Source organism: Oncorhynchus gorbuscha, linkage group LG01 (genome assembly GCF_021184085.1).
Source record: "Oncorhynchus gorbuscha isolate QuinsamMale2020 ecotype Even-year linkage group LG01, OgorEven_v1.0, whole genome shotgun sequence".
NCBI lineage: Eukaryota > Metazoa > Chordata > Actinopteri > Salmoniformes > Salmonidae > Oncorhynchus > Oncorhynchus gorbuscha.
The window spans coordinates 70,260,684-70,286,320 of NC_060173.1; the positions used below are offsets into that span (position 1 = coordinate 70,260,684).

The 25,637-nt window shown below is 41.3% G+C and overlaps 1 protein-coding gene across 2 annotated transcripts in view; it reads right to left on the reverse strand.

Annotated features, from left to right (window-relative positions):
- Window positions 1-25,637, reverse strand: part of klf12b (Kruppel-like factor 12b) — a 159,925-nt gene that overhangs the window by 44,267 nt on the left and 90,021 nt on the right. For both annotated transcript variants that reach the window (XM_046359183.1, XM_046359189.1), the window contains exon 3: window positions 5,352-5,931. In XM_046359183.1, coding sequence (XP_046215139.1) covers window positions 5,352-5,931 — 580 coding nt within the window. The remainder of the gene's footprint in view (window positions 1-5,351; window positions 5,932-25,637) is intronic.

Below are 25,637 nucleotides of genomic sequence, written 5' to 3' on the forward strand. Positions count from 1 at the left end.
CCATAGTCTGTTCTGGACTTGGGGTCTGTGAAGAGACTTCTGGTGGCATGTCTTGTGGGGTATGCATGGGTGTCTGAGCTGTGTGCCAGTAGTTTAGACAGACAGCTCAGTGTATTCAACATGTCAATACCTCTCACAAATAATAGTGATGAAGTCAATCTCTCCTTCCCTTTGAGCCAAAATAGATTGAAATGAATATTATTAATATTAGCTCTCTGTGTACATCCAAGGGCCAGCAGTGCTGCCCTGTTCTGAGCCAATTGTAATTTTCCCTAGTCCCTCTTAGTGGCACCTGACCACACTACTGAACAGTAGTCTATGTGTGACAAAACTAGGGCCTTTAGGAAATGCCTTTTTGATAGTTTTGTTAAGAAGGCAGAGCAGCGCTTTAATATGGACAGACTTCTTCCCATCTTAGCTACTGTTGTATCAATATGTATTGACCATGACAGTTTACAATCCAGGGTTACTCCAAGCAGTCACCTCAACTTGCTCAATTTCCACATTATTCATTACAAAATGTAATTGAGGTTTAGGGCAGTGGTGTAAAGTACTTAAGTAAGAATGCTTGAACGTACTACTTTAGTATTTTTGGGGGATATCTGTACTTTACTTTACTACTTATATTTTTGACAACTTTTACTTTTACTTCAATACATTCCTAAAGAAAGTGGTGTACTTTTTACTCCATACATTTTCCCTGACACCCAAAGGTACTCCTTACATTTTGAATGCTAAGCAAGACAGTAAAATGGTCTAATTTACACACTTATTAACAACACATCCCTGGTGATTCCTGCTGCGTCTGATCTGGTGGACTCATGCGAAACACATGCTTCTGGTATAAATTACGTCTGAGTGTTGGAACGTGCCCCTGGCTATCCGTCAATTTAAAAAACAAGAAAATGGTGCCATCTGGTTTGCTTAATATAAGGCATTTGAAATTATTTATACTTTTACTTTTGGTACTTAAGTATATTTAAAACCAAATACTTTTACACAAGTAGAATCTCACTTTTACTTGAGTCATTTTATATTAAGTTATCTTTACTTTTACTCAAGTATGACCATTGGGTACTACACTACTGGTTTAAGCTTATAGTGAATGATTTGTCCCAAATACAATGCATTTAGTTTTTTTTTTAATATTTAAGACTAACTTATTCCTTGCCAACAATTCTAAAACTAACTGCAACTCTTTGTTGAGTGTTGCAGTCATTTCAGTCGCTGTAGTAACTGACGTGTAGAGTGTTGAGTCATCCGCATAAGTAGACACTCTGGCTTTACTCAAAGTCAGTGGTATGTCCTTAGTAATGATTGAAAAAAGCAAATGAGCTTCCCTGGAGAATTCCTGATTCTACCTGGATTATGTTGGAGAGGCTTCCATTAAAGAACACCCTCTGTGTCACGCCCTGATCTGTTTCACCTGTCCCTGTGATTGTCTCCACCCCCTCCAGGTGTCGCTGATTTTCCCCAGTGTATTTATCCCTGTGTTTCCTGTCTCTCTGTGCCAGGTCATCTTGTATGTTTAGTCAAGTCACCAGCGGTTTTCCCGTACTCCTTTTTGCTATTCTCCTTTTTCTAGTCCTCCCGGTTTTGACCCTTGCCTGTTTCTGGACGTTGTACCCGTCTTCCTTGACCATTCTGCCTGCCTTAACCACGAGCCTGTCTGCCACTCTGTACCTCCTGGACTCTGATCTGGATTTGACCTTTTGCCTGTCCACGACCATTCTCTTGCCTAGATCTTTGGATTATTATACATTGTAAGACTCCAACCATCTGCCTCCTGTGTCTGCATCTGGGTCTCGCCTTGTGCCATGATACTCTGTGTTATGTTAGACAGGTAACTATTCATACACAATATAGCAGGGGGTGTAAAGCCATGACACATGTTTTTCCAGCCGCAGACGATTATCGATAATGCCAAAAGCCGCACTGAAGTCTGGCAAAACAACTCCCAAAATCTTTTTGTCATCAATTTCTCTCAGCCAATCATTACTCAATTGTGTAAGTGCTGTGCTTGTTGAATGTCCTTCCCTATAGGCGTGCTGAAAGTCAGTTGTCAATTTGTTTATAGTCAAATAGCATTGTATCTAGTCAAGCACAATTTTTTTACGAAAGTTTCCTAAGGTTTCGTAACATACTGATTGGTTGGCTATTTGAGCCAGTAAAGAGGGCTTTACTATTCTTAGGTAGCAGAATGACTTTTGCTTCCCTCCCAGCCTGAGGGCACACACTCTCTAGTAGGCTTAATTGAATATATGGCAAATGGGAGTGACAATATCATCTGCTATTATCCTCAGTATTTTTCCTTCCAAGTTGTCAGACACCGGTGGCTTGCCATTGTTGATAGAGAACAATATTTTGTTCACCTCTTGGTACACAGTGCATTCAATGTGTAGCAGTTAGAGGTGTTTACTGTATTTCATAGATGCAGTAATATACAACAAAGCATGTCCTCTCTAGTGTGCTGTCTATCTTGATGCTACTCTCTCTTCCCCATCTACCAGGTCAGCTGCTGTCTCAGAGCAGTGCAGACAGTGACCATAACGGTCTCGAATATTATGGGTCTGGAGGCAGGAGACAGACATGGTGTTATTGTCGGACCTTGGTTCAATTAGTATTCAAACCCTTTCAAAACTGTGATGGATTGAGCTTGCTTGGGTCATTTAAACCAAAGGCATACAGTAATCACCAACAGTGCCAAACTCCACCCATCTGGTACTCCATACAGACAAGCAAACACTCAAAGTATGTTGAAAGATTTCAATCACTAATTGAACCCAGGTCTGAGTATTACAGCGGAAAGAAAACACAGCCAATACTAAAACTACAACTCTGTCTCTGGCTTTCCTGTATAGGGTCTTCCTTCCTACCAAGACTGAGCATCTATATTCTCAGCAAAACCCCTAATTATACAGGCTGATTAGTAGAGACGTTAGTTGGAAAACGTGTATTTGGAGTGAGGGAAGGGGACACAAAAGAGGAGTACATGGTGGAGAGGTGAGAAGAGCCTTGGCGCTTTTCTTTCTTTCTCTCTCTTTCTTGCCTGTTGTTTCCAGTCAAGCCTAGTTTCCATGGAAACCTGCTCCCGGAGACAGATAAGAGAGAGGAAGGGCACATGCCCCTCTCTCTGAAAGAGGATGGCCAACCTGAGTGTGTGTATGGGGGGTGGGTGGGCGGTAGGGCCGTGTCCGTGTGAGAGAGAGAGAGAGTAAAAAAAGAGAATGGGAGAGAAGAGAGCTGTTCTTTCATAATTCTATTGATCCTACACTTCATTACAGTCCAGTACAGATGATGCATGCAGCAAAAGCAATTCCCAAGGAGACATTATGAGCCCAATATAGTGACAGGAATTCTTACTGGTCTGCAACACAGTATGATTGCCAGTTATCAATACATAAGAACAAATGGCACATCCTACAAAGAAGCACAGTGTGGAGCTGTGGTCCAGTGTTAACACTCCTGGCTCCATGCACGTATGTGCCATGCCGCAGGAGACTGGGGTTCAATCCTGAGCGTTCCCTTCTCTCTGTGTCTCCTCCTCATCTATCTCCCACTGTTTCAAATCTGTCTGTCAGCACAATAGGAAAGGAGAGTGACTTGCCATAGAAGAACAATAATGTGTCATATGAGGGGACAGGTCATGTAATCATACAAGAAGCATATTAGTGTGCATTCCACTACAGTGAAAGGATGGTACAGTACTTTGGCTTGCTCTGCAGTGCTTTTCCAACCAGAGAAACCATTTGTTTGGATATCATTGCAGTACTGCCAAACCCAATGACTCTACAGTTCATTGCCATGTTCTTTCTGTAACGTCTTACGCTATACCACCCATTAAACACATGTACACACACAGTAACTGTAGAGTACAGTACAATGCAATGCTCTGAGTGCCTCATGTTCTGGCTGTTTCACCACAGTGACTGTGTCTGCCCCACCCCAGGGCTGACCCCGATTCCCCTGCTCTCTACTCACAGACTGGGTGGAGCTGATGGTGTTGCTGTGTGTGTGTGTGTGTGTGTGTGTGTGTGTGTGTGTGTGTGTGTGTGTGTGTGTGTGTGTGTGTGTGTGTGTGTGTGTGTGTGTGTGTGTGTGTGTGTATGCTCTCAATGTACACTGCCACCCATCTTTAATACTGGTCTCCACCCTATTACGCAAGCCTTGTTTTTCCTCTCTTTTGTCCTCTCTCCTCTCCCAGAATGCAGACACCCAGCGTTTAAAGCGCCCGTCTCAGTGGACCCTCCCGCCTACCCAATGAGTGGGTGTGTGTGTGTCAATCTGCCAGGGAGTGACGGACAGCAACCTCAGATAAACAATGTTCTTTTACAACAAACCGCTCCCCAGTGTACAGCTTCCAGTCAACTTGACAGAAACACCCAAAGTCACTAGTGGTTTACACACGCTGACTATAAAACCACACCCTTTAGCAAGCCTGCCTGCTCCAAAACAGAAGGATCAGTCAGAGCGCACACACACATACAAGCATGCATGCAAACATTCACATACAGAGCAAATGCACGAGTACAATCATTATGATTTATTATACGCACACGCACACTCGTCTCTTGGTCTGTCTCTCGATCTGTCTCTCACTCTCTCTCTCTCTCTCTCTCTCTCTCAAATCTAAGTATAACCCAGACCCAGATGCGTGCTTTAGATTAGGGGAGAGAAATATGGCAGCCTGCCTGGTCCTCGTTACCTTGACTGGAGGCAATAGGACGGCCGAGGAGAAAAATCCTCACACTTACAGACGGAAAGCTTTCCATCCTCTAAATCTCATCTCCTCTCAAAAGGATTGCGTTATCTCCTGGGGACCATCTTTAGCAGAGAGCACACACAGGCCTGTCATTACACCGGACGGTGTTGTCTTTCTCTGTCTCCTGTCTCTTTTTATGTCTGACCTGAAGTGTTCTCACACTGTACTGTAGACATTGTCTGTTGAGACAGAAGGGAGGAGAAGGCAGAACTATGTAGGGGTGGCTAACTTAATCCCAAGTAACTCCAACTATGGCATTGGGATGATAAGGCAGGAAGATGTTTAGTATGATGTTAGTATGATGTGAATGTCAGGCTGTTGAGTTCGGGTACATGCAACTAAACAGTAATGACACTGTTATGACACAGTGTACAGTAACTACACTACATGGCACGGTACTTGTCCCACTTTTGCCATATACTGTACATTCCAGTACAGAGTGAAAAGAGAAGAGCGAGGGAGGAGAAGACTGAAGAAAATTAGGTAGTCTTCTGCCTCGTCTCACCCGACTCTTCAAGATGACGAGAGAGATAAAAATAAAGAGATATAGATAAAGAGAGATTAGAGAGAGAGACGCTCTTTGTCTCACCTTTGCCATGGTGGCTCTTGTGGTCGTCCAGCAGAGGTAGCATGATGGCATTGTTGTGGAGGCTGGAGGGTGAGCGCACGGACGTGGTGTGCATGAGGGGTAGCGACTGCACCACCACAGGGATACGATGCACTTGGTGGCCCCCCATCTTACCCCCTACTCCTCCTCCTCCCTGTACCCCTCCAAGGTTCAGGGGGCTTGAGGGCGGTGGCGGCACGGGGTGCATGATGTGCAAAAACTGCTGTTGATGATGATGATGATGACCCCGGACAGCAGCTCCAGGGGCTACCAGGGGCCCGGGCGTGAGCACGGACGAGGCGGAGGTGATGACAGACAGAGAGGAGAATGACAATGATGAAGAAGAAATGGAGGGCGGCGAGAAAGCGGAAGTGACAGGAGAAGCCGTGGAGGTGAAGGACGGGGGCGAGGGGCGGGGCTTGTTGATTGACAGGTCGACAGGCTCGGTCTGTGTCTGGAAGTGGGGGTCATGGGAGAGCAGGTCCTCAGGAGGTTCAGGTTTGACTCTGCTCAGCAGGAGCGGGACGGTGTCCATCGTGGGGTAGCTGTGTACTTTGGGGGACTAAAGAGGAAAAGAGGAGAAAAATATCTGATTATTGATCCACCATCTGTATTAGTCATGTGATGGTCTTCCCTTTGGTATGCATATCACTTCAACCTGCCAAGAGACACACACGATTGACCTTTGGGGGATTGAGGGAGGAAAAGAAACACAAAATATCCATGTTCTATATATGATCTACATGTGTCATGTTTACACAGCTATTCATATAGCTCATTGGAACTACTACACAAGCTGTGGCCAAAAACCGATTCCTGTGGCAGAAAATGATGTCCCATAAATGACGAAGAGGACTAAGTAAGTATTGGAACTAGCTTGTCTATATGTACTACAGTGTCCATATTAACAGCCTCAATCTCAGAAGGACTTGTTTCAATCTTTCATTGAAAGGTGACATAAATACATAGATTATGATGTATGACAGAGATATGATGACGAAACAGACATATGTATGCACTGATATTTACTGGATTAGAGAGGGTGAAGTCTGTGAACATAGTAATATCCTCTTGCTCATGGAAGCTGTCAAGTAAAAAAATGATTCATCTGCCGTAACTATGATGTCATAGACCGAGAGGAAATGATTGGGAACGTTTGGTCTCTTCTCTCTCTACTGGCATTTATTACTTTCTCTCTCAAAGTGTTTCTCTCTCTCTCTTACTGTGCTTATCTCTCATTTTCTCTCTTCTGGCCCTTCTCTCTTTCTCCTGACTATTTCCACCCCCCCATCTTTCTCTCTCTCTCCCTCAGTTTCTCCAACTCGCTCTCTCTCTCGCCTGGCGTTTGTCTCTTTCTCCTTCCTGGTTTCTATCCCTCCCACAGGAACACAGCTCTCTTGGCTCCCCCATATCTCTCCTAAATCTCCTTTTGTGATGGTGGAAAAAACATCATATGGGCAATCATCTGTCCCAGGCCTCTTAAGGCCAATGCTGGTGGTTCAGTGTGTCCCTCCATGCACCCTATACTTAACAAATCCCAGGCCTCTCAGACACATTGTTCTGTCTGTCCGGAGGCATTTCATAACACTGTTTATCTCAACTTAACTATCTAGGACATACCGCTGTCAACTGCTAGCCTGCTGCTGTCAATAGACAGGACTCTCTGAGCGTGGTGGCTACATGAAAGGCCCTATTTTAAAGCATAACTATTACAATGTTTGAAGAAGTAAATCCACAACAGTAGGTGCATGAATAATCCTGTAGAACATTGTAATAGTAATGTATACAATCCATGCAAATCCATTGTATCCATTGTATTTATTAGTCATCTGTTACCAACACGGTTACACTTTACTGGAGGTGTCCTTTCACATTCACAGAACCTTTATAACAGCTACATAGCACATTATAACATTCATCATAAGCCTTCGTTAACAGTTATTGAAAGTTATTCATTATTAGCAACAGCATGTTATATAGTCTTTATGAATGCATACAAAGGACACCTACAGTAAAGTGTTGCCAGATAAATGAAGCTGTGTGTGACTGTTACGCTCCCCAACAAGAAACCAAAAGACTGTCTCTCAAACAGCAGGGTAAACTAACACTAACAACAACCAAACCAAAACAGGCAGGGGTTTCGAAGGGGTTCTCAAAGACACCTATGTCCACTGAAAGTTGCAAGCAACAGGAAATATGGGTCCTAATGACTGACTAAGGAGACTACAGGTGCAACACATCCTGACGAACAAGGATGTTTCCAATCAGGGCAAGCCATACCCAAACAGGCCCGACCTCTATAATCCAAAACGAAAACGAAATTGAAAACAATATCGAGCAAAACCCAAATGCCTATAACAGTGGAAAACGTACACGGGTATATATTTGAACTTGTTTACACTGTATACAGGGTTGAGGAGTAACGGATTACAAAACAAACTGTAAATGCAATCCGTTACATTACCAGCAAATATATTGTAGTTAGATTACAGATACCTTTTTGTTTTCTCAAAGACATTGTAGTCAGATTACAGATACCTTTCTGTTTTCTCAAAGACATTGTAGTCAGATTACAGATACCTTTTGAAGATTACAGATATCTTTTTGTTTTCTCAAAGACATTGTAGTCAGATTACAGATATCTTTTGAAGATTACAGATATCTTTTTGTTTTCTCAAAGACATTGTAGTCAGATTACAGATACCTTTTGAAGATTACAGATATCTTTTTGTTTTCTCAAAGACATTGTAGTCAGATTACAGATACCTTTTGAAGATTACAGATATCTTTTTGTTTTCTCAAAGACATTGTAGTCAGATTACAGATATCTTTTGAAGATTACAGATACTTTTTTGTTTTCTCAAAGACATTGTTGTCAGATTACAGATACCTTTTGAAGATTACAGACACCTTTCTTTTTTCTCAAAGACATTGTAGTCAGATTACAGATACCTTTTTGAAGATTACAGATACCTTTTTGTTTTCTCAAAGACATTGTAGTCAGATTACAGATACCTTTCCGTTTTCTCAAAGACATTGTAGTCAGATTACAGATACCTTTCTGTTTTCTCAAAGACATTGTAGTCAGATTAAAGATACCTTTCCGTTTTCTCAAAGACATTGTAGTCAGATTACAGATACCTTTCTGTTTTCTCAAAGACATTGTAGTCAGATTACAGACACCTTTCTGTTTTTTCAAAGACATTGTAGTCAGATTACAGATACCTTTTGAAAAACTAGACGATTGCTTAAAGGATTATTTGCCAAATAATTATTTTACAGCATCCGTTTTCTCAATGACATCCAAATCATCTGTAACGATGTGCGCTGAGAGTCGGGAAGCAAATTCAGGGTGTGAGTGTTTTAATAAATAAATTAAAACATAATACAAAGCAAGAAACACGAACAATGCACAGACGGGCAACTGCAAACAGAAACAAAGACCCCTGGGGAAGGAACCAAAGGGAGTGACATATATAGGGAAGGTAGTCAAGGAGATGATGGAGTCCAGGTGAGTGTCATAATGCACGTAACGATGGTGACAGGTGTGCAGCCTTTTTGACCTAGAGGCCAGAGAGGGAGCACACGTGACATCAGCATTGAAAAAAGGCAGAAAAGTTTAAGTTTGTTCTGCCTGTGCGAGTCTGACCACAAGTCAGAGACACAATGACGATACACTAAATGCGTTTGATGGATCGCAGGATAACAGCAGGAATAGGCTTTTGTAGGATACTTCCAGTGATGTGACTGTTGTCGGCATCCAAAGATTATCCAACTTGAATAAACTCTTAAGAGGTAATGACTACAGCAGTGGTGTAACCTGCGGGCAATACAGATATCACATAGGCCCATTAGGCTACATAGCACAATGATCACACTGCTGCTCTCTCATTTAGCTATTTGCGCCTTACGGATTGTAGTTGTTTTGAATGGCTGTTCACAAATGTATATGTGTATGTAAACCCAATAATGGTTGAATTGAAGAATTTTAAGCTGTCTATCAATCATTGCTTTTGCAACATGGGGTATATTCATTACTGAAACCGTTTACCGTTTAAGAACCAAACAGAAGTAAACTGAGAAAACTGAGCAAAATGAGAATTTCTATTGGACAAATTCAGGTAGGTTCAGCCCCGTTTCGTTCTGTTGACTTCTATTTAAGAAACGTTTTGCAGGCCTCCCAGGTGGCACAGTGGTTAAGGGTGCTTTACTGCAGCGCCAGCTGTGCCATCAGAGACTCTGGGTTTGCGCCCAGGCTCTGTTGTAACCGGCCGTGAACGGGAGGTCTGTGGGGCGACGCACAATTGGCGTAGCGTCACCCGGGTTAGGGAGGGATTGGCATTGCGACTCCTGTGGCTGGCTGGATGCAGTGCCGGCTAACCAAGGTTGCCAGGTGCACGGTGTTTCCTCCGACACATTGGTGAGGCTGGCTTCCGTGTTGGATGCGCGCTGTGTTAAGAAGCAGTGCGGCTTGGCATAAATCTATTGGATACCATGAAATTGGGGAGAAAACGGGGTAAAAAATAAATGTTTTGCAGTAGAATTGGCGTATTGAATACGTCCCGGTGGACAGCCAGTGAAAAATTGCAACAGCTGCATAGTGTGGATCCCAGCCTATGAAATAAAAGTTTATACCACTCCCCGTGGTATTGTGCTGCATACTGTCAAAAACAAGTTGAATTTAAGAACCGCTCAATCTAATTTGTGCTGATTCAAAAAAAGGGCCATAGGCCTAACAGACACATGTTCAAGCTCACACAATTTTGATAGACAAACAGCTGGAAATGATTGAGATATGAAGGTGTCACCAACAAAAACATAAATAATAGATCTGTAGCAAATGCAGCATATGGAATACATTTTTCACATGCAAATAGCACTTTTCGGTAGTGCTCAAAGCATGCCATTCCGAGAGCAGCATTTATTTTTCAACTCGAATCAATGAGCCCAATCAAGCGTCCATGACAACTAATCATTAACAACAGAGTAGGCTAATTAGTCCTTAGTTTTGGGGTTATGCTCAGGTTAAACAATTTGACTAATCTATACTTCCATATTTCCTTCTAATTCCTATTCTTGTAGATCAAGGTGTATCTGACAGACTGTTGTTTTTTAATGTAATTGTTTTATTATCTTTAGTAGAAAACTGTGAGTTAGAAGAAGCCTACATAACCAACCGATAAAGTAAAATGCAACATCCAATTTATGGCCAGCTATCTAATCTCTGACATTGATTTATCCTGCAATAGATTAATTTGTGTCTTCTTCTCGTTCCTCTTAAGCATGTTGACTTTAATGGGATGTGTTTTGGCAGAACTGAGCTATTTCTGCAAAGTCAAAATTAGCTATATTAAAATGTTTATGAAAACAAAAATGTGCTTTTTCGTCTAATTAAAGGTTAGGGTTCGGCATTAGGGTTAGCAGGGTGGTTAAGGTTAGGGTTACTTAAGGTTGTATTTAGGCATAGTGTTAGCAGTTTGCTTAAGGTTAAGGATAGGTTTAAAATCTGATTTTATGACTTTGTGGCTGAGCAAGCTACTAACCTGTGACTCCCTCTTAAGGATCCGCCCCTTTTTTTCAATTTTTGCCTGAAATGACTTACTCAAATCTAAGGTGAAAGTAATCTGTAAGTAACTGAAAGTAATTTGATTATATTAGCGAGTTTAGGTAATCCAAAAGTTACGTTACTGATTACATTTTTGGACAGGTAACTAATAACTGTAACGGCTCATCCTATATAACTATTGCTGTACACACCTTTTTGTATTCATATACTGTCCGTAACGGCTCTCGTTGGTGGTAGGAAGAGCAGACCGAAGCGCAGCGTGGAAAGTGTTCGTGATTTTCTTATTCAAAAAACACTGAAATAAAGTAACAAAAGCGAAAACTAAAGCGCACAGTTCTGTCAGGCTAAACAGAAAACAAGATCCCACAACCTAATGGTGGGAAAAATGACTGCCTAAGTATGATCCCCAAATCAGAGACAACGATAGACAGCTGCCTCTGATTGGGAACCACACTTGGCCAAAAACAAAGAAACAGAAGACATAGAATTTCCCACCCGAGTCACACCCTGACCTAACCAAACATACGGAATAATAAGGATCTCTAAGGTCAGGGCATGACACTGTCCATAAGGTCTATACACACAATCATATAGGCTACACATATATTTATATTCCGGACTCTGACATTGCTCATTTTGATATTTCTTAATTATTTTCATTTTATTTTTGGGATTTGTGTGTGTTTTGTATTGTGAGGTATTACTGCACTGTTGGAGCTAGAAACATAAGCACTTTAATTCACCTAAAAAGAAAGGGGTCAATGCAAATAGTCTGGGTAGCCATTTGATTCATTGTTCAGCAGTCTTATGGCTTGGGGGTAGCAGCTGTTAAGGAGCCTTTTTGTCCTAGACTTGGCGCTCCGGTACCGCTTGCCATGCGATAGCAGCGAGAACAGTCTATAACAACGATGGCTGAAGTCTTTGATAATTTTTAGGGCCTTCCTCTGACACCGCCTGGTATAGAGGTCCTGGATAGCAGAAAGCTTAGCCCCAGTAATGTACTGGGTTGTACACACGACTCTCTATAGCACCTTGCATTCGGATGCCGAGCAGTTACCATACCAGGTGGTGATGCATCCAGTCGGGATGCTCTCAATGGTGCAACTGTCAAACGTTTTGAGGATCTGAGGACCCATGGCAAATCTTTTCAGTCTCCTAAAATGGGAATAGGCATTGTCGTGACCTCTTCACGACTGTCTTGGTGTGTTTGGACCATGATAGTTGGTTGGGGATATGTACACCACGGAACTTGAAACTCTTGACCCACTCTACAACAGTCCCATCGATGTGAATGGGGGCGTGCTCGTCCCTCCTTTTCCTGTAGTCTATAATCATCTCCTTTGTCTTGATCATATTCAGGGTTGTTGTCCTGGCAAAGAGTGCAGCTGTGCTTCTAGCCCCTCGGCAACTTTGCATTATTTAGTTTTTTATGTGTTTTTATGTGTTATTACTTACAGCCAGCAAGAACTTTTTGATACCAGAGAGACGGCAGCTCACCAGCATTACGACCAGGAAAATGACCTTTCCGAATCGGATGCTAAGTTCGTACCTCCCAGGGCAATTGAACTGATTCCGGAGGCAGATTAAAACATCGCCGACGGAAAAGAGGTACTCGGAATGGACTTCTAGTCCGACTCAGGAGGCGCACACACACCCACTGGTGCCGGTACTCACGTTGGGTGCCGGTACTGTTTATATTTAGGTGCAGGAGCTCCACAATACTTTTGAGCTAATATTCTATAAGAGGAACAGGAGCTCAAGCAGAAGAACATTTGAGGTGCTGGTACTGCCCAAGTAAAGCACCGCGCATACACAAAAGCCCACACATGTTCACTTGTATTATCACTCAGACACACACACACACAAACATATACAGTACACACACTGTAAAAATCTAGTCGTTTTAACAAATTGTTATTAAGTAACTTGTTCCACAGACCTTTTGTTTATTTACTCAACACATAGTGTGGATATGTACACAGAAAATACAGAAAAAACACATAAAATACAGAAAAATCACACTTTTGAGTGGGACTGTATTTTCCATTGTACCCTTAAGTTTATTACTGGGGATGGTTTTAAAACTCACCATTTTCTTGTGTTTATCTACAAAGCACTAATGCAGAAATGTCCTATCTACCTATCATCATTTTTTTCAATTCAGAATTACAAATAACCAAACCCGTTATCAGACTTGGATAACACTGCGCCCACTTTCTTTCCTTTATGTGGAACAACATACAGAGCTGAAATGACATGCTCTGGTCCCCCTTGGTCAGTTCAGTGTAATGGTTAGAGACCTCTATGTTGCTAAATGTGTCTGTTCGTCTTTATATGGTTTGTCATGTTGTATATCGTACGTGCTTGATGCATTTACACTGCCTTCAGAAAGTATTCACACCCTTTGATTTTTTTCCACAGTCTGTTGTGTTACAAAGTGGGAATAAAATTGATTGTATTGTCATTTTTTTGTCAATGATCTACACAAACTACTCTGAAATGTCAAAGTAGAAGAAATATTAACATTCGTTAAAAAAATAATACAACTCTAATATATCAACACTAATACATGTTAGAATCCGCTTTGGCAGCGGTTAATGTTGGGAATCTTTCTGGATAAGTCTCTAAGAACTTTCCACACCTGGATTGTGCAACATTTGGCCATTATTCTTTTCAGAATTCTTCAACCTCTGTAAAATTGGTTGTTGATCATTGCTAGACAACCATTTTCAGGTCTTGCCATAGAAAACTGTAACTCGGCCACTCACGAACAATAACTGTCTTCTTGGTAAGCAACTCCAGTCTAGATTTGGTCTGTTGTAGGTAATTATCCTGCTGAAAGGTGAATTCATCTCTCAGTGTCTGATGGAAAGCAAACTGAACCAGGTTTCCTCTAGGATTTTATCCTGAAAAACTCTCTGGCAACTGAGTTAGGAAGGACGCCTGTATCTTTGTAGTGACTGGGTGTATTGATACACCATCCAAAGTGTAATTAATTAACTTCACCATGCTCAAACGGATATTCAATCTGCTTGTTTTTAGTTTTTACCCATCTATCAATAGGCGCCCTTCTTTACGAGGCAATGGAAAGCATCCCTGGTCTTTGTGGTTGAATCTGTGTTTGAAATGCACTGCTCTACTGAGGGACCCTACAGATAATTGTATGTGTGTGGTACAGAGATCAGGTTGTCATTACAAATCATGTTAAACACTATCATTGCGCTTATTGCTACTAATCATGTGACTGTTTTACTCCTGATCTAATTTAGGCTTCTGATAACAAAGTGGTTAAAAACTTAATAACTCAAGACATCCCAGCTTTACATGTTTGATACATTTAATTTTTTTGAAAAACATAAATCCACTCTGACATTATGGGTTATTGTGTGTGGGCCAGTGACAAAATATCTAAATTTAAGACAATTTACATTCAGGCTGTAACACAACAAAATGTGGAAAACGTGTAGTGATGTAAATACTTTCTGAGGACACTGTATGTCAGGCTCATCTGTAAAAGAGACCATAATCTCAGTATGACTTCCCTGTCCTTTTTATTTTTACTGAACTGTTTTTACCTGAACTAGCGAAAGAAAATGTTGGCCCAAACTTTGCTCTGATTTAGCTCAAAAATATTGGTCAGTTTAAAATGATGTGTTCATCTTGTCTCACATGTTCACTCAACTTTTGAATTCATATTTGGGCATCTTAACTCAAAAAGTCTGTGCAATTAGTTGCACACACAGTGCTTTTAACATACATTTTCAATGTACATATTTGACACATGTTGACATACATGATTACATGATGCATGTTCATTTATACCGTAATTATTATTCAACATGTCCTCACCGGGGATAAGAACTCACAACCTCTTGGTTCATGGCAAACCGACATTCCTGCTTCGTCTGTATCAATTATCAGTTAATCTGACTATTCTCTCATTATTGATTTAATTAACTTATTTCAGCATTTTTTAAATATATTTTTTACTTTTAACTTCTTATGGCTTGGGGGCAGTATTGAGTAGCTTGGATGAATAAGGTATAATATGCATATCGATTGTAGCTTCTGGGCCTGAGTAGCAAGCAGTTTACTCTGGGCACCTTATTCATCCAAGCTACTCAATACTGCCCCCAAGCCATAAGAAGTTAAAACAGAGCTGAGATTTACTTTGAAGTGCAAAATCTAGAAATACAGTTGAAAGCTATCATTGGCAAACACATGGTGGCGCAGCAGGAAGATTGGAATGCTGTGAATCAAGAGGTTGTGAGTTCAACGATTGTTTTAGTTCAGGTAACACATGGACCGAAAAGTTGAGTAAACAAAAAAAAAAGACCAAGTGCAGTAAAAACAAACGGATATTACTGTGTTTTATACACATTTCCACACTATATGAGGAAGGAAGGAAATTGTCCAGGCCACTTTAATGTCTATTTTAGATTACGGGGATATTATCTATATGCAGCAGCATCTTTACTTTAACCAGTAGATGCTGTTTTCCTCTGTTTATTACTGGTGATGGTTACAGAACTTACGATTGTGTTTTGTAAAAAATTAATTAATTCATAATTATCAGAGTTTTTCAATTTCATATTTCTAATGCAAGCAATAGAACAGTGGCCACTGATATAATTTACAAAAACACCACTAGCTAACTACTTCTGGGGATGGTTAGTCAGGAAAAGGTCAATCAATTTATTTTTACATTAATCCGAGTGGGTTTCATTAACAGCTGAGTCAAGTTGAACTCAAGACAGATTTTATTAAACTGATCCGAGGCATGTGTAAGCCAATCAAGATTTAGATCTTCTAACACAACCAGTTGACTGGTTGACTGTTCCTCCCACATACAGTCTCCAGTTGACTGTTCCTCCCACACACAGCCTCCAGTTGACTGATCCTCCCACACACAGCCTCCAGTTGACTGTTCCTCCCACACACAGCCTCCAGTTGACTGTTCTTCCCACACACAGTCTCCAGTTGACTGTTCCTCCCACACACAGCCTCCAGTTGACTGTTTCTCCCACACACAGCCTCCAGTTGACTGTTCTTCCCACACACAGTCTCCAGTTGACTGTTCCTCCCACACACAGCCTCCAGTTGACTGTTCCTCCCACACACAGCCTCCAGTTGACTGTTCTTCCCACACACAGCCTCCAGTTGACTGTTCCTCCCACACACAGCCTCCAGTTGACTGTTCCTCCCACACACAGCCTCCAGTTGACTGTTCCTCCCACACACAGCCTCCAGTTGACTGTTCCTCCCACACACAGCCTCCAGTTTACTGTTCCTCCCACATACAGCCTCCAGTTGACTGTTCCTCCCACATACAGCCTCCAGTTGACTGTTCCTCCCACATACAGCCTCCAGTTGACTGTTCCTCCCACATACAGCCTCCACTTGACTGTTCCTCCCACATACAGCCTCCAGTTGACTGTTCCTCCCACATACAGCCTCCAGTTGACTGTTCCTCCCACATACAGCCTCCAGTTGACTGTTCCTCCCACATACAGCCTCCAGTTGACAGTTCCTCCCACATACAGCCTCCAGTTGACTGTTCCTCCCACACACAGCCTCCAGTTGACTGTTCCTCCCACACAGCCTCCAGTTGACTGTTCCTCCCACATACAGCCTCCAGTTGACTGTTCCTCCCACATACAGCCTCCAGTTGACAGTTCCTCCCACATACAGCCTCCAGTTGACTGTTCCTCCCACACACAGCCTCCAGTTGACTGTTCCTCCCACACACAGCCTCCAGTTGACTGTTCCTCCCACACACAGCCTCCAGTTTACTGTTCCTCCCACATACAGCCTCCAGTTGACTGTTCCTCCCACATATAGCCTCCAGTTGACTGTTCCTCCCACATACCCGGCCCCCCACATGGGGCGGCCGGGTAGCCTAGTGGTTAGAGCGTTGGACTAGTAACCGGAAGAAATATCAGCTGAATTTGTTCTTAACTGACTTGCCTAGTTAAATAAAATTAAATAAATAAAAATACAACCTCCAGTTGCCTCGATGGATGATCAGTCAACCTTGGGAAATAATATTCAGGGTTTGTATATTTTTCAACTCACAGAAACAAAAGTTATTTCTGCCTTATTAGCTATTGACAACAAGAAGTCATCAGGGACAATTTAGACCCGTTTTTGTTTAATAATCTCCCCCTAGAGTCGATTGATGCACCGGTGGGGTAATCTAAGTAACATAATAAAAAAAATCCCCATCAAAATCCGTCAGTTTAAGCTTGAGATAACTGTTTGTTTGCCTGGGCTGTGTCTGAATCCACCGCAGCAGCCTATGACGGCCTTTCTTATCTGCGGTGGAAGGTGGCCGAGCTACAGCGGAGTCAGACCATGAGACATCCCAAAAATCGTCTTCAAACGAAAAGGTCTGTAGCTGCGTCCGAACCGTTTGGGCTACAAACTAATGACCCCACTGTGGAAACGGGAGATACTCAGACACAATTAGGACGCTACCCAAACAAATATGTGTAAAAAAACGTACAATATTTATTTCCTGTGCTTTCTTATATCTCCTAGATATAGGACAGACACTTTAAACAACATTGTTCCTTATTTTTTGACTCAATTTCTTGCCATTTATTTATTTATTCTATGAGTTTATATGGGCTATAGTAGTAAAGGCCAAATTCAAAATTTAATCAAATATTTTCGTTGTATTTTTAGGATAGCTAAAGGGGTCCTAAAAATCTAAATCAATTAGCTAAACGATCCATAGTATGACCATCTGAATATGTCAACGTAGACATACAATATGTCAACGTAGACATACAGGGTTAGACATACAGGGGTTTAAAGTATGCAGTGCCCCTCATTACTGGCTCGTTAACACACATATATTGATTTAACTTTAGTATCAGGAGATATTACAAAAGTGTAGAAATCAGCTTTTGTGCTACCACTCCATAACGGTGGGGATAGTCGTAAACGTGTTAATTATTAACCCATTTCCAGGCTCCTTTGTCTTGTGAAAGTACTAGAATCATTGGTTGACGAACAGTTATGTTAATTTCCACGTGTAAATTATATTCTTAGTTCATCAAGGTAAAATGGGTCAAATCTGAGTTCCTTGGGTAACATAAGGGATGTGCCCCAAAGTTTGTACTTGGCCCACTACTGTTTACAATCAATATAAATACCATTGGTAATGCTGTAAAAAATATATATATAGAATTTGTATGCAGATGATGCAGTGTTCTATTCCATTGCTCCATCGGTTGGCCAAGCCTTTTCACATTTGAAGTCTGACTTTCAAGCACTGCAGAGGTCACTATTGTATCCGAAAGTTAGTGCTAAATGCATCAACAAAAAATCCATGCTTTTTTCTTGATCCTATGACTAGTTTGAACAGTACACAAATTGAACGAGTTCCTTCCTACAAATATCTTGGTATCTGGCTTTATGACAAACTGTAATTGAAAACAAAAAATGGCACTGAGCTGGTGAAGAAATTGAAATTCAAGGATGGTTTTGCAGAAACAAAGCATGTCTGACTTTTGTTAAAAGGATCCACCCCTTTTTTAAATGTTCACCTAAAATGACATTCCCAAATATAACTGCCTGTATCTCACGACCTGAAGCAAGGATATGTACATTATTGGTACCATTTGAAAGGAAACATTAATTTATAAGAATATAACACATTAGATCTGGTAAAAGATAATACAAAGTAATGCATTTTTTTTTTTTTTTGTACCATCACCTTTGAAATGCAAGAGAAAGGCTGTAATGTATTATTCTAGCCCAGACGCAAATTAGATTTTGGCCACAGCAGTGTTTAAGACTGATCCAACAAACCATTGTATTTCTGTTCAAAATTCTGTATCAAGACTGCCCAAATGTGCCTAATTGGTGTATTGATACATGTTCAAGTTCATAACTGTGCACTCTCCTCAAACAATAGCATGATATTATTTCACTGTAATAGCTACTGTAAATTGGACAGTGCAGTTAGATTAACAAGAATTTAAGCTTTCTGCCAAAATCAGATGTGTCTATGTCCTGGTAAATATTCTTGTTACTTACAACCTCATGCTAATCACATTATCCTATGTTAGCTCAACCCTCCCGTGCGGGACCCACCGATCCTGTAGCAGTTAATAGGAAGGAAATTGTACAGGCCACTTTAATGTTGTCACGCCTTGGTCATTGTATTTTGTGTTTTTGTTATATGTTTGGGTAGGCCAGGGTGTGACATGGGTTTATATGTTGTATTCATATTGGGGTTTGTATTATTTGGGATCGCGGCTGATTAGGGGTGTTGTTAGGCTTGGCTGCCTGAGGCGATTCTCAATCAGAGTCAGGTGCTTGTCGTTGTCTCTGATTGGGAACCGTATTTAGGCAGCCTGACTTTCGCTTTGTATTTTGTGGGTGTTTGTTCCTATCTTTGTGTAGTAGTCACCAGATAGGCTGTAATTAGTTTCACGTTCCGTTCTGTTGTTTTTTGTATTTAGTTTCAGTTATTTCATGTACCGTCATATCTTTCATTAAAGTCATGAGTAACCTACACGCTGCATTTCGGTCCGACTCTCTTCTTTCAACAGACGAACGCCGTTACAGAATCACCCACCTCTCACGGACCGAGCAGCGTGTAAACTGTCAACGACGTAGACAGCTGGAGCAGCAAAAGGAGGACGAATTATTCGGAGAATGGACATGGGACGACGTGTTGGATGGTAAAGGTTGTTACACTTGGGAGGAGATATTGGCCGGAAGATATCGCCTCCCATGGGAACAGGTGGAGGCACTAAGGAGAGCAGAGGCAGTCGGAGATAGGAGCCAACGATACGAGGGAACACGGTTGGCAAGGAAACCTGAAAAGCAGCCCCAAAAAATTATTGGGGGGAGGCTAGAAGGGAGAATGGTTATGCCAGGTAGGAGACCTGGGCCGCCAGTCTGCCCAGCGCCGCCAGTGCTCCCAGTCTGCCCAGCGCCGCCAGTGCTCCCAGTCTGCCCAGCGCCGCCAGACAACCAGTCTCTTCCAGATCTGCCAGACAACCAGTCTCTTCCAGATCTGCCAGACAACCAGTCTCTTCCAGATCTGCTTGTCAACCTGAATCTTCCAGTTCCGCCAGCCAGGATTTACCGGAGCCTACTACCTGCCTGAGCTTCCTCTCAGTACTGGGCTTCCTCTCAGTACTGGGCTTCCTCTCAGTACTGGGCTTCCTCTCAGTACTGGGCTTCCTCTCAGTACTGGGCTTCCCCTCAGTCCCAGGCTGCTTCTGTCCCGAGCTGCCCGTCTGTCCTGAGATGCCCCTCTGTCCTGAGATGCCCCTCTGTCCTGAGCTGCCCCTCTGTCCCGAGCTGCCCCTCAGTCCCGAGCTGCCCCTCTGTCACGAGCTGCTCCTCAGTTATGTGGGGATCTGGGTGAGGACTATTAGGCCATGGTCGGCGGAGAGGGTGGATTATCCCAGGACGCGAAGGGGAGGAACTAGGACATTAATGGAGTGGGGTCCACGTCCTGAGCCAGAACCGCCACCATGGACAGACGCCCACCCGGACCCTCCCTATGCTCTTGAGGTGTGTCCGGGAGTCCGCACCTTAGGGGAGGAGGTTCTGTCATGCCTTGGTCATTGTATTTTGTGTTTTTGTTATATGTTTGGGTAGGCCAGGGTGTGACATGGGTTTATATGTTGTATTCGTATTGGGGTTTGTATTATTTGGGATCGCGGCTGATTAGGGGTGTTGTTAGGCTTGGCTGCCTGAGGCGATTCTCAATCAGAGTCAGGTGCTTGTCGTTGTCTCTGATTGGGAACTGACTTTCGCTTTGTATTTTGTGGGTGTTTGTTCCTATCTTTGTGTAGTAGTCACCAGATAGGCTGTAATTAGTTTCACATTCCGCTCTGTTGGTTTTGGTATTTAGTTTCAGATATTTCATGTACCGTTATATCTTTCATTAAAGTCATGAGTAACCTACACGCTGCATTTCGGTCCAACTCTCTTCTTTCAACAGACGAACGCCGTTACAAATGTCTATTTTAGATTTTTTAAGATATTTTTTTAGATATTTCTATTCTATTTCTTAGATATTATCTATATGCATGCAGCAGAATCTACACTTAAACCACTTGATGCTGTTTTCCATTGGGCCCTCAGGTTTATTACTGGTGATGATTCTAGATCTCACCATTGTTTTTTATATAAAAAAAATGTTTTTTTGCTCCCTTTATGTGGAACAGCATGCAGTGCTTTCTGAAATGAGATGTTCTGGTCCCCCCTGGTCAGTTCAGAGTTTTGATCGTAGACCTTTACTTTGTCTGTTTTTCTGTAATTTTGTATGTGTTTGATGTATTTACGCAGGTCTCATCTGTAAAATAGTCCTCATTATGACTTCCCTGTCAAAATGTAGGTTCAATTAAGACAGGTTCATGGTTTCAGCTTCACTTCACTCTCAGGCAAGGTGGATTGTTCCCCCCACTCATCAAATCCATTCAGATCTATGAAAAGTGACTAAAGCTATTATAGTGGATAGTTTTTTTGTGGGGTACAATATTAGCTATGTTCACCAAGCTTCTCAGCAAGCTTCTCAATCTTCTCAGAAGTGATCCTTCAAATCTACAGTTTCTTTCATGCACCAGGGTTGGGGTCCATTCAGTTTTTCAGAATTGTATTTCAATTGGCCAAGCAGAATTTGAATAGAATTTGAATAGAATTTGAAATAAATGTAAGGACAGACGCTGGGAGACAAGAAGCAAGTACAGGGAGTGAATATTTAATGGATAAACAGACATGAAACAAAACACGAACAGCGTCTGGACAAGTGGAACATAACACCATTAATGCTGACACGAGACATATGAGTCTCATTCATTTGACAAATACCTTGCCAAAAGCCTCCTTTTACTAAATAATACAGATACCATTTCAAATATTAGTTTGATTATAACTCAAATATGTCAAAGAGGCTTTTGTTTGTATTTTTCCATAACATTATTGGTTGCTCCCTTACATTCTGAAGTATTGGATCTAATTCCTTTTTGGAAATGTATTTTTTCCTCATATTTGATAACATCTAAGTGAATTGTGAATTATTAGAACATTTTCTTAGAATATTTCCAGACCACTGGAAAGAACATATTAACCATAGCATAGGTTACCATACATGATGGGAAAATAAACATAATGATGTATGAAATACATTATCCATTTGTAGTTCAATTCATTCAATGCACTGAACAAAAATATATATGCAACACTTTCAAAGATTTAGCTTAGTGACATTTCATAAAAGGAAATCAGTCAATTGAAATACATTAATTTGGCCCTGCTCTATGGATTTCATATGACTTGGTCACAGATACCTTCTGTCCTTCTGTAGCTCAGTTGGTAGAGCATGGCGCTTGTAACGCCAGGGTAGTGGGTTCGATCCCCGGGACCACCCATACGTAGAATGTATGCACACATGACTGTAAGTCGCTTTGGATAAAAGCGTCTGCTAAATGGCATATATTATTATTATTATATAAATAAAGGTAGGGGCGTGGATCAGAAAAACAGTCAGTAACTGGTGTGAACACCATTTGCCTCATCCATCGTGACACATCTCCTTCGCATAGAGCTCATCAGGCTGTTTGTATATCTGCCATGGCAGCAGCTACTCTTCCTGGGGTCTGGCAAAATCAAAGCAGTTAAACAATTTAAAAAACATTACAATACATTTATTACAGAATTCACAACACACTAAGTGGGTGCCCTAATGCCCATACTTCACTACCACATATCTACAATCCAAAATGTGTACGTGTGTGTAGAGTGCGTATGTTATCATGTGTGTGTATTCATGTGTATGTGACTATGTTTGTGTTAATTCACACTCTCCACTGCTCCATAAGGTGTATTTTTAAATGTTCTTAAATCTGATTCTAGTGCTTGCATCAGTTAAATGGGTACGGAGTCATGGCTCTATGTAGTACTGTATGCCTCCCATAGTCTGTTTTGGAATTAGGGACTGTGAAGAGCTCTGGTGGCATGTCTTGTGGGGTATGCATGGGTGTCTGAGCTATGTGCTAGTCATTTAAACAGACAGCACTGTGCTTTCAACATGTCAATACCGCTCACAAGTAGTGATGAAGTCAATATCTCATCTACTTTGAGCCTGAAGAGATTGACATGCATATTATTATTTATTATTATTTTCTCTTTTTGTATATCCAGCTGTGCTGACCTGTTCTGAGCCAATTGCAACTTTATGGCACCTGACCACATGACCGAACAGTAGTCCAGGTGCAGTAAAACTAGAGAATGTAGGACCTGCATAGATGATAGTGCTGTTAATAAGGTAGAGCTGCACTTTATTATGGACAGACCCATCTTTGCTACTGTTCTCCCCATCTTAGCTACTGTTGTATCAATATGTTTTGACAATGACATTAAAATCCAGGGTTACTCCAATCAGTTTAGTCACCTAAACTTGCTCAATTTCCACATTATTTATTACAATATTTAGTTGGGGCTTAGGGTTAAGTGAATTGATTTGTTCCAAATACAATGCAATACCAGTTTTTAAAATATTTAGGACTAACTTATTCCTTGACACCCATTCTGAATCTAACTGCAGCTCTTTGTTAACCTGTTACTCTTACCCCCTACTTTTTCGGACATTCTGTTAAAAATCGCGCAACATTTCAGCGCCCTGCTGCTCATGCCAGGAATATAATATATGCATATGATTAGTATGTGTGGATAGAAAACACTCAGACGTTTATAAAACTGGTTAAATTACGGCTGTGACTATAACAGAATGTGCGTTTCATCGAAAAGCGCAGGAAAATCTGATCACTGAAAATGGAAAAATATATCCATGCGCGACTTGAACCCATTGATAAAGGTGAACCACATTTAATGGGGCTGAGGTTGCAATAACTACAGCTTCCACACGTTGTCTAGAGTCTTGTCATTTGCCTACTATTTTTTCTTGGTCAAACAGGCGCAAGGCAGCGCATGTCTTCTGGTCTCCGACCGGATATTTTGGTTGAGAATTACCCGGACATTATTATTTCCAGACGGACAGCTAAAGAATATACTACGCCTCGTGATCAATTTGATCACTTATTAACGAATAATAATATCTAAAGTTGCATTACAAAAGTATTTCGAAGTGTTTTGTGAAAGTTTATCATCGACTTTTTTAATTAAAAAAAATGACGTTACGTTATAAGACGCAATTTTTTTGTTTATCACACAGTCTTCATAGATCGATATCTAGGCTATATATGGACCGATTTAATCGAAAAAAAGACCCAATAGTGATTATGGGACATCTAGGAGTGCCAACAAAGAAGATGGTCAAAGGTAATGAATGTTTTATATTTTATTTGTGCGGTTTGTTTAGCGACGACTATGCTAATTATTTTGTTTACGTCCCCTGCGGGTCTTTTGGGGTGTTACATGCTATTATATAATAGCTTCTCATGCTTTCGCCGAAAAGCATTTTACTTGTTGCCTGGATTCACAACGAGTGTAGCTTTAATTCAATACCCTGCATGTGTATTTTAATGAACGTTTGAGTTTTAACTAGTACTATTAGCATTTAGCGTAGCGCATTTGTTAATAACCTCTTGCGACGAGAAAACCCGTATCCGGGAGCGTAATCATAGCCTCAAACGCATTAGCATAACGCAGCGGACATAAACTTTTCCTATTCATGAAAATCGCAAATGAAATGAAATAAATATATTCGAACACAAGCTTAGCCTTTTGTTAACAACACTGTCATCTCAGATATTAAAAATATGCGTTACAGCCAACGCTAGACAAGCATTTGTGTAAGTTTATCATGGAATAATGCTATGCTAGGCTCTGCTGGCAGCAGGCAACATTTTCACGAAAATAAGAAAAGCAACCAAATTAAATAATTTACCTTTGAAGAACTTCAGATGCTTTCACTCAGGAGACTCCCAGTTAGATAGCAAATGTTCCTTTTTTCCAAAAATATTATTTTTGTAGGCGTAAAAGCTCCCGTTTCTTCATTATGCTTGGCTGAGAAATCGACCGGAAAATGCTGCAACTATAACAGCAAACTTTTTTCAAAATTTGCTCCATAATATCGACAGAAAAACGGCAAACGTTGTTTAGGATCCATCCTCAAGGTGTTTTTAACATATATATTCGATAATATATCCGTCGAGGCAATTGGTTTCTCATAAGAAGCGTTTTATTTTATTTTACGCGAGATTTTCTGCGGGAGACACCACGTGCTATATATGGTCCCTTACAGCCATTCTTCAATGGAAATGCCTAAAAAGACGTCACAATGCTGTAGACACCTTGAGGAAAATGTGGAAAACGTAAGCTCATTCGTAGCTCATTCACAGCCATATAAGGAGGCACTGGCATGAGGCGGTTTCAAAAAATGCGGCACTTCCTGGTTGGATTGGTATCTGGGTTTCGCCTGTAACATCAGTTCTGTGGCACTCACAGACAATATCTTTGCAGTTTTGGAAATGTCAGAGTGTCCTCTTTCCAAAGCAGTCAATTATATGCATAGTCGAGCATCTTGTCGTGACAAAATATCTTGTTTAAAACAGGAATGTTTTTCATCCAAAAATTAAAATAGCGCCCCCTAAATCCAAGAGTTTAAGTGTTGCAGTCATTTAAGTTGCTGTAGTAGCTGATGTGTATAGTGTTGAGTCATCTGTATACATAGACACACTGGTTTTACACACTGGCATGTCATTAGTAAA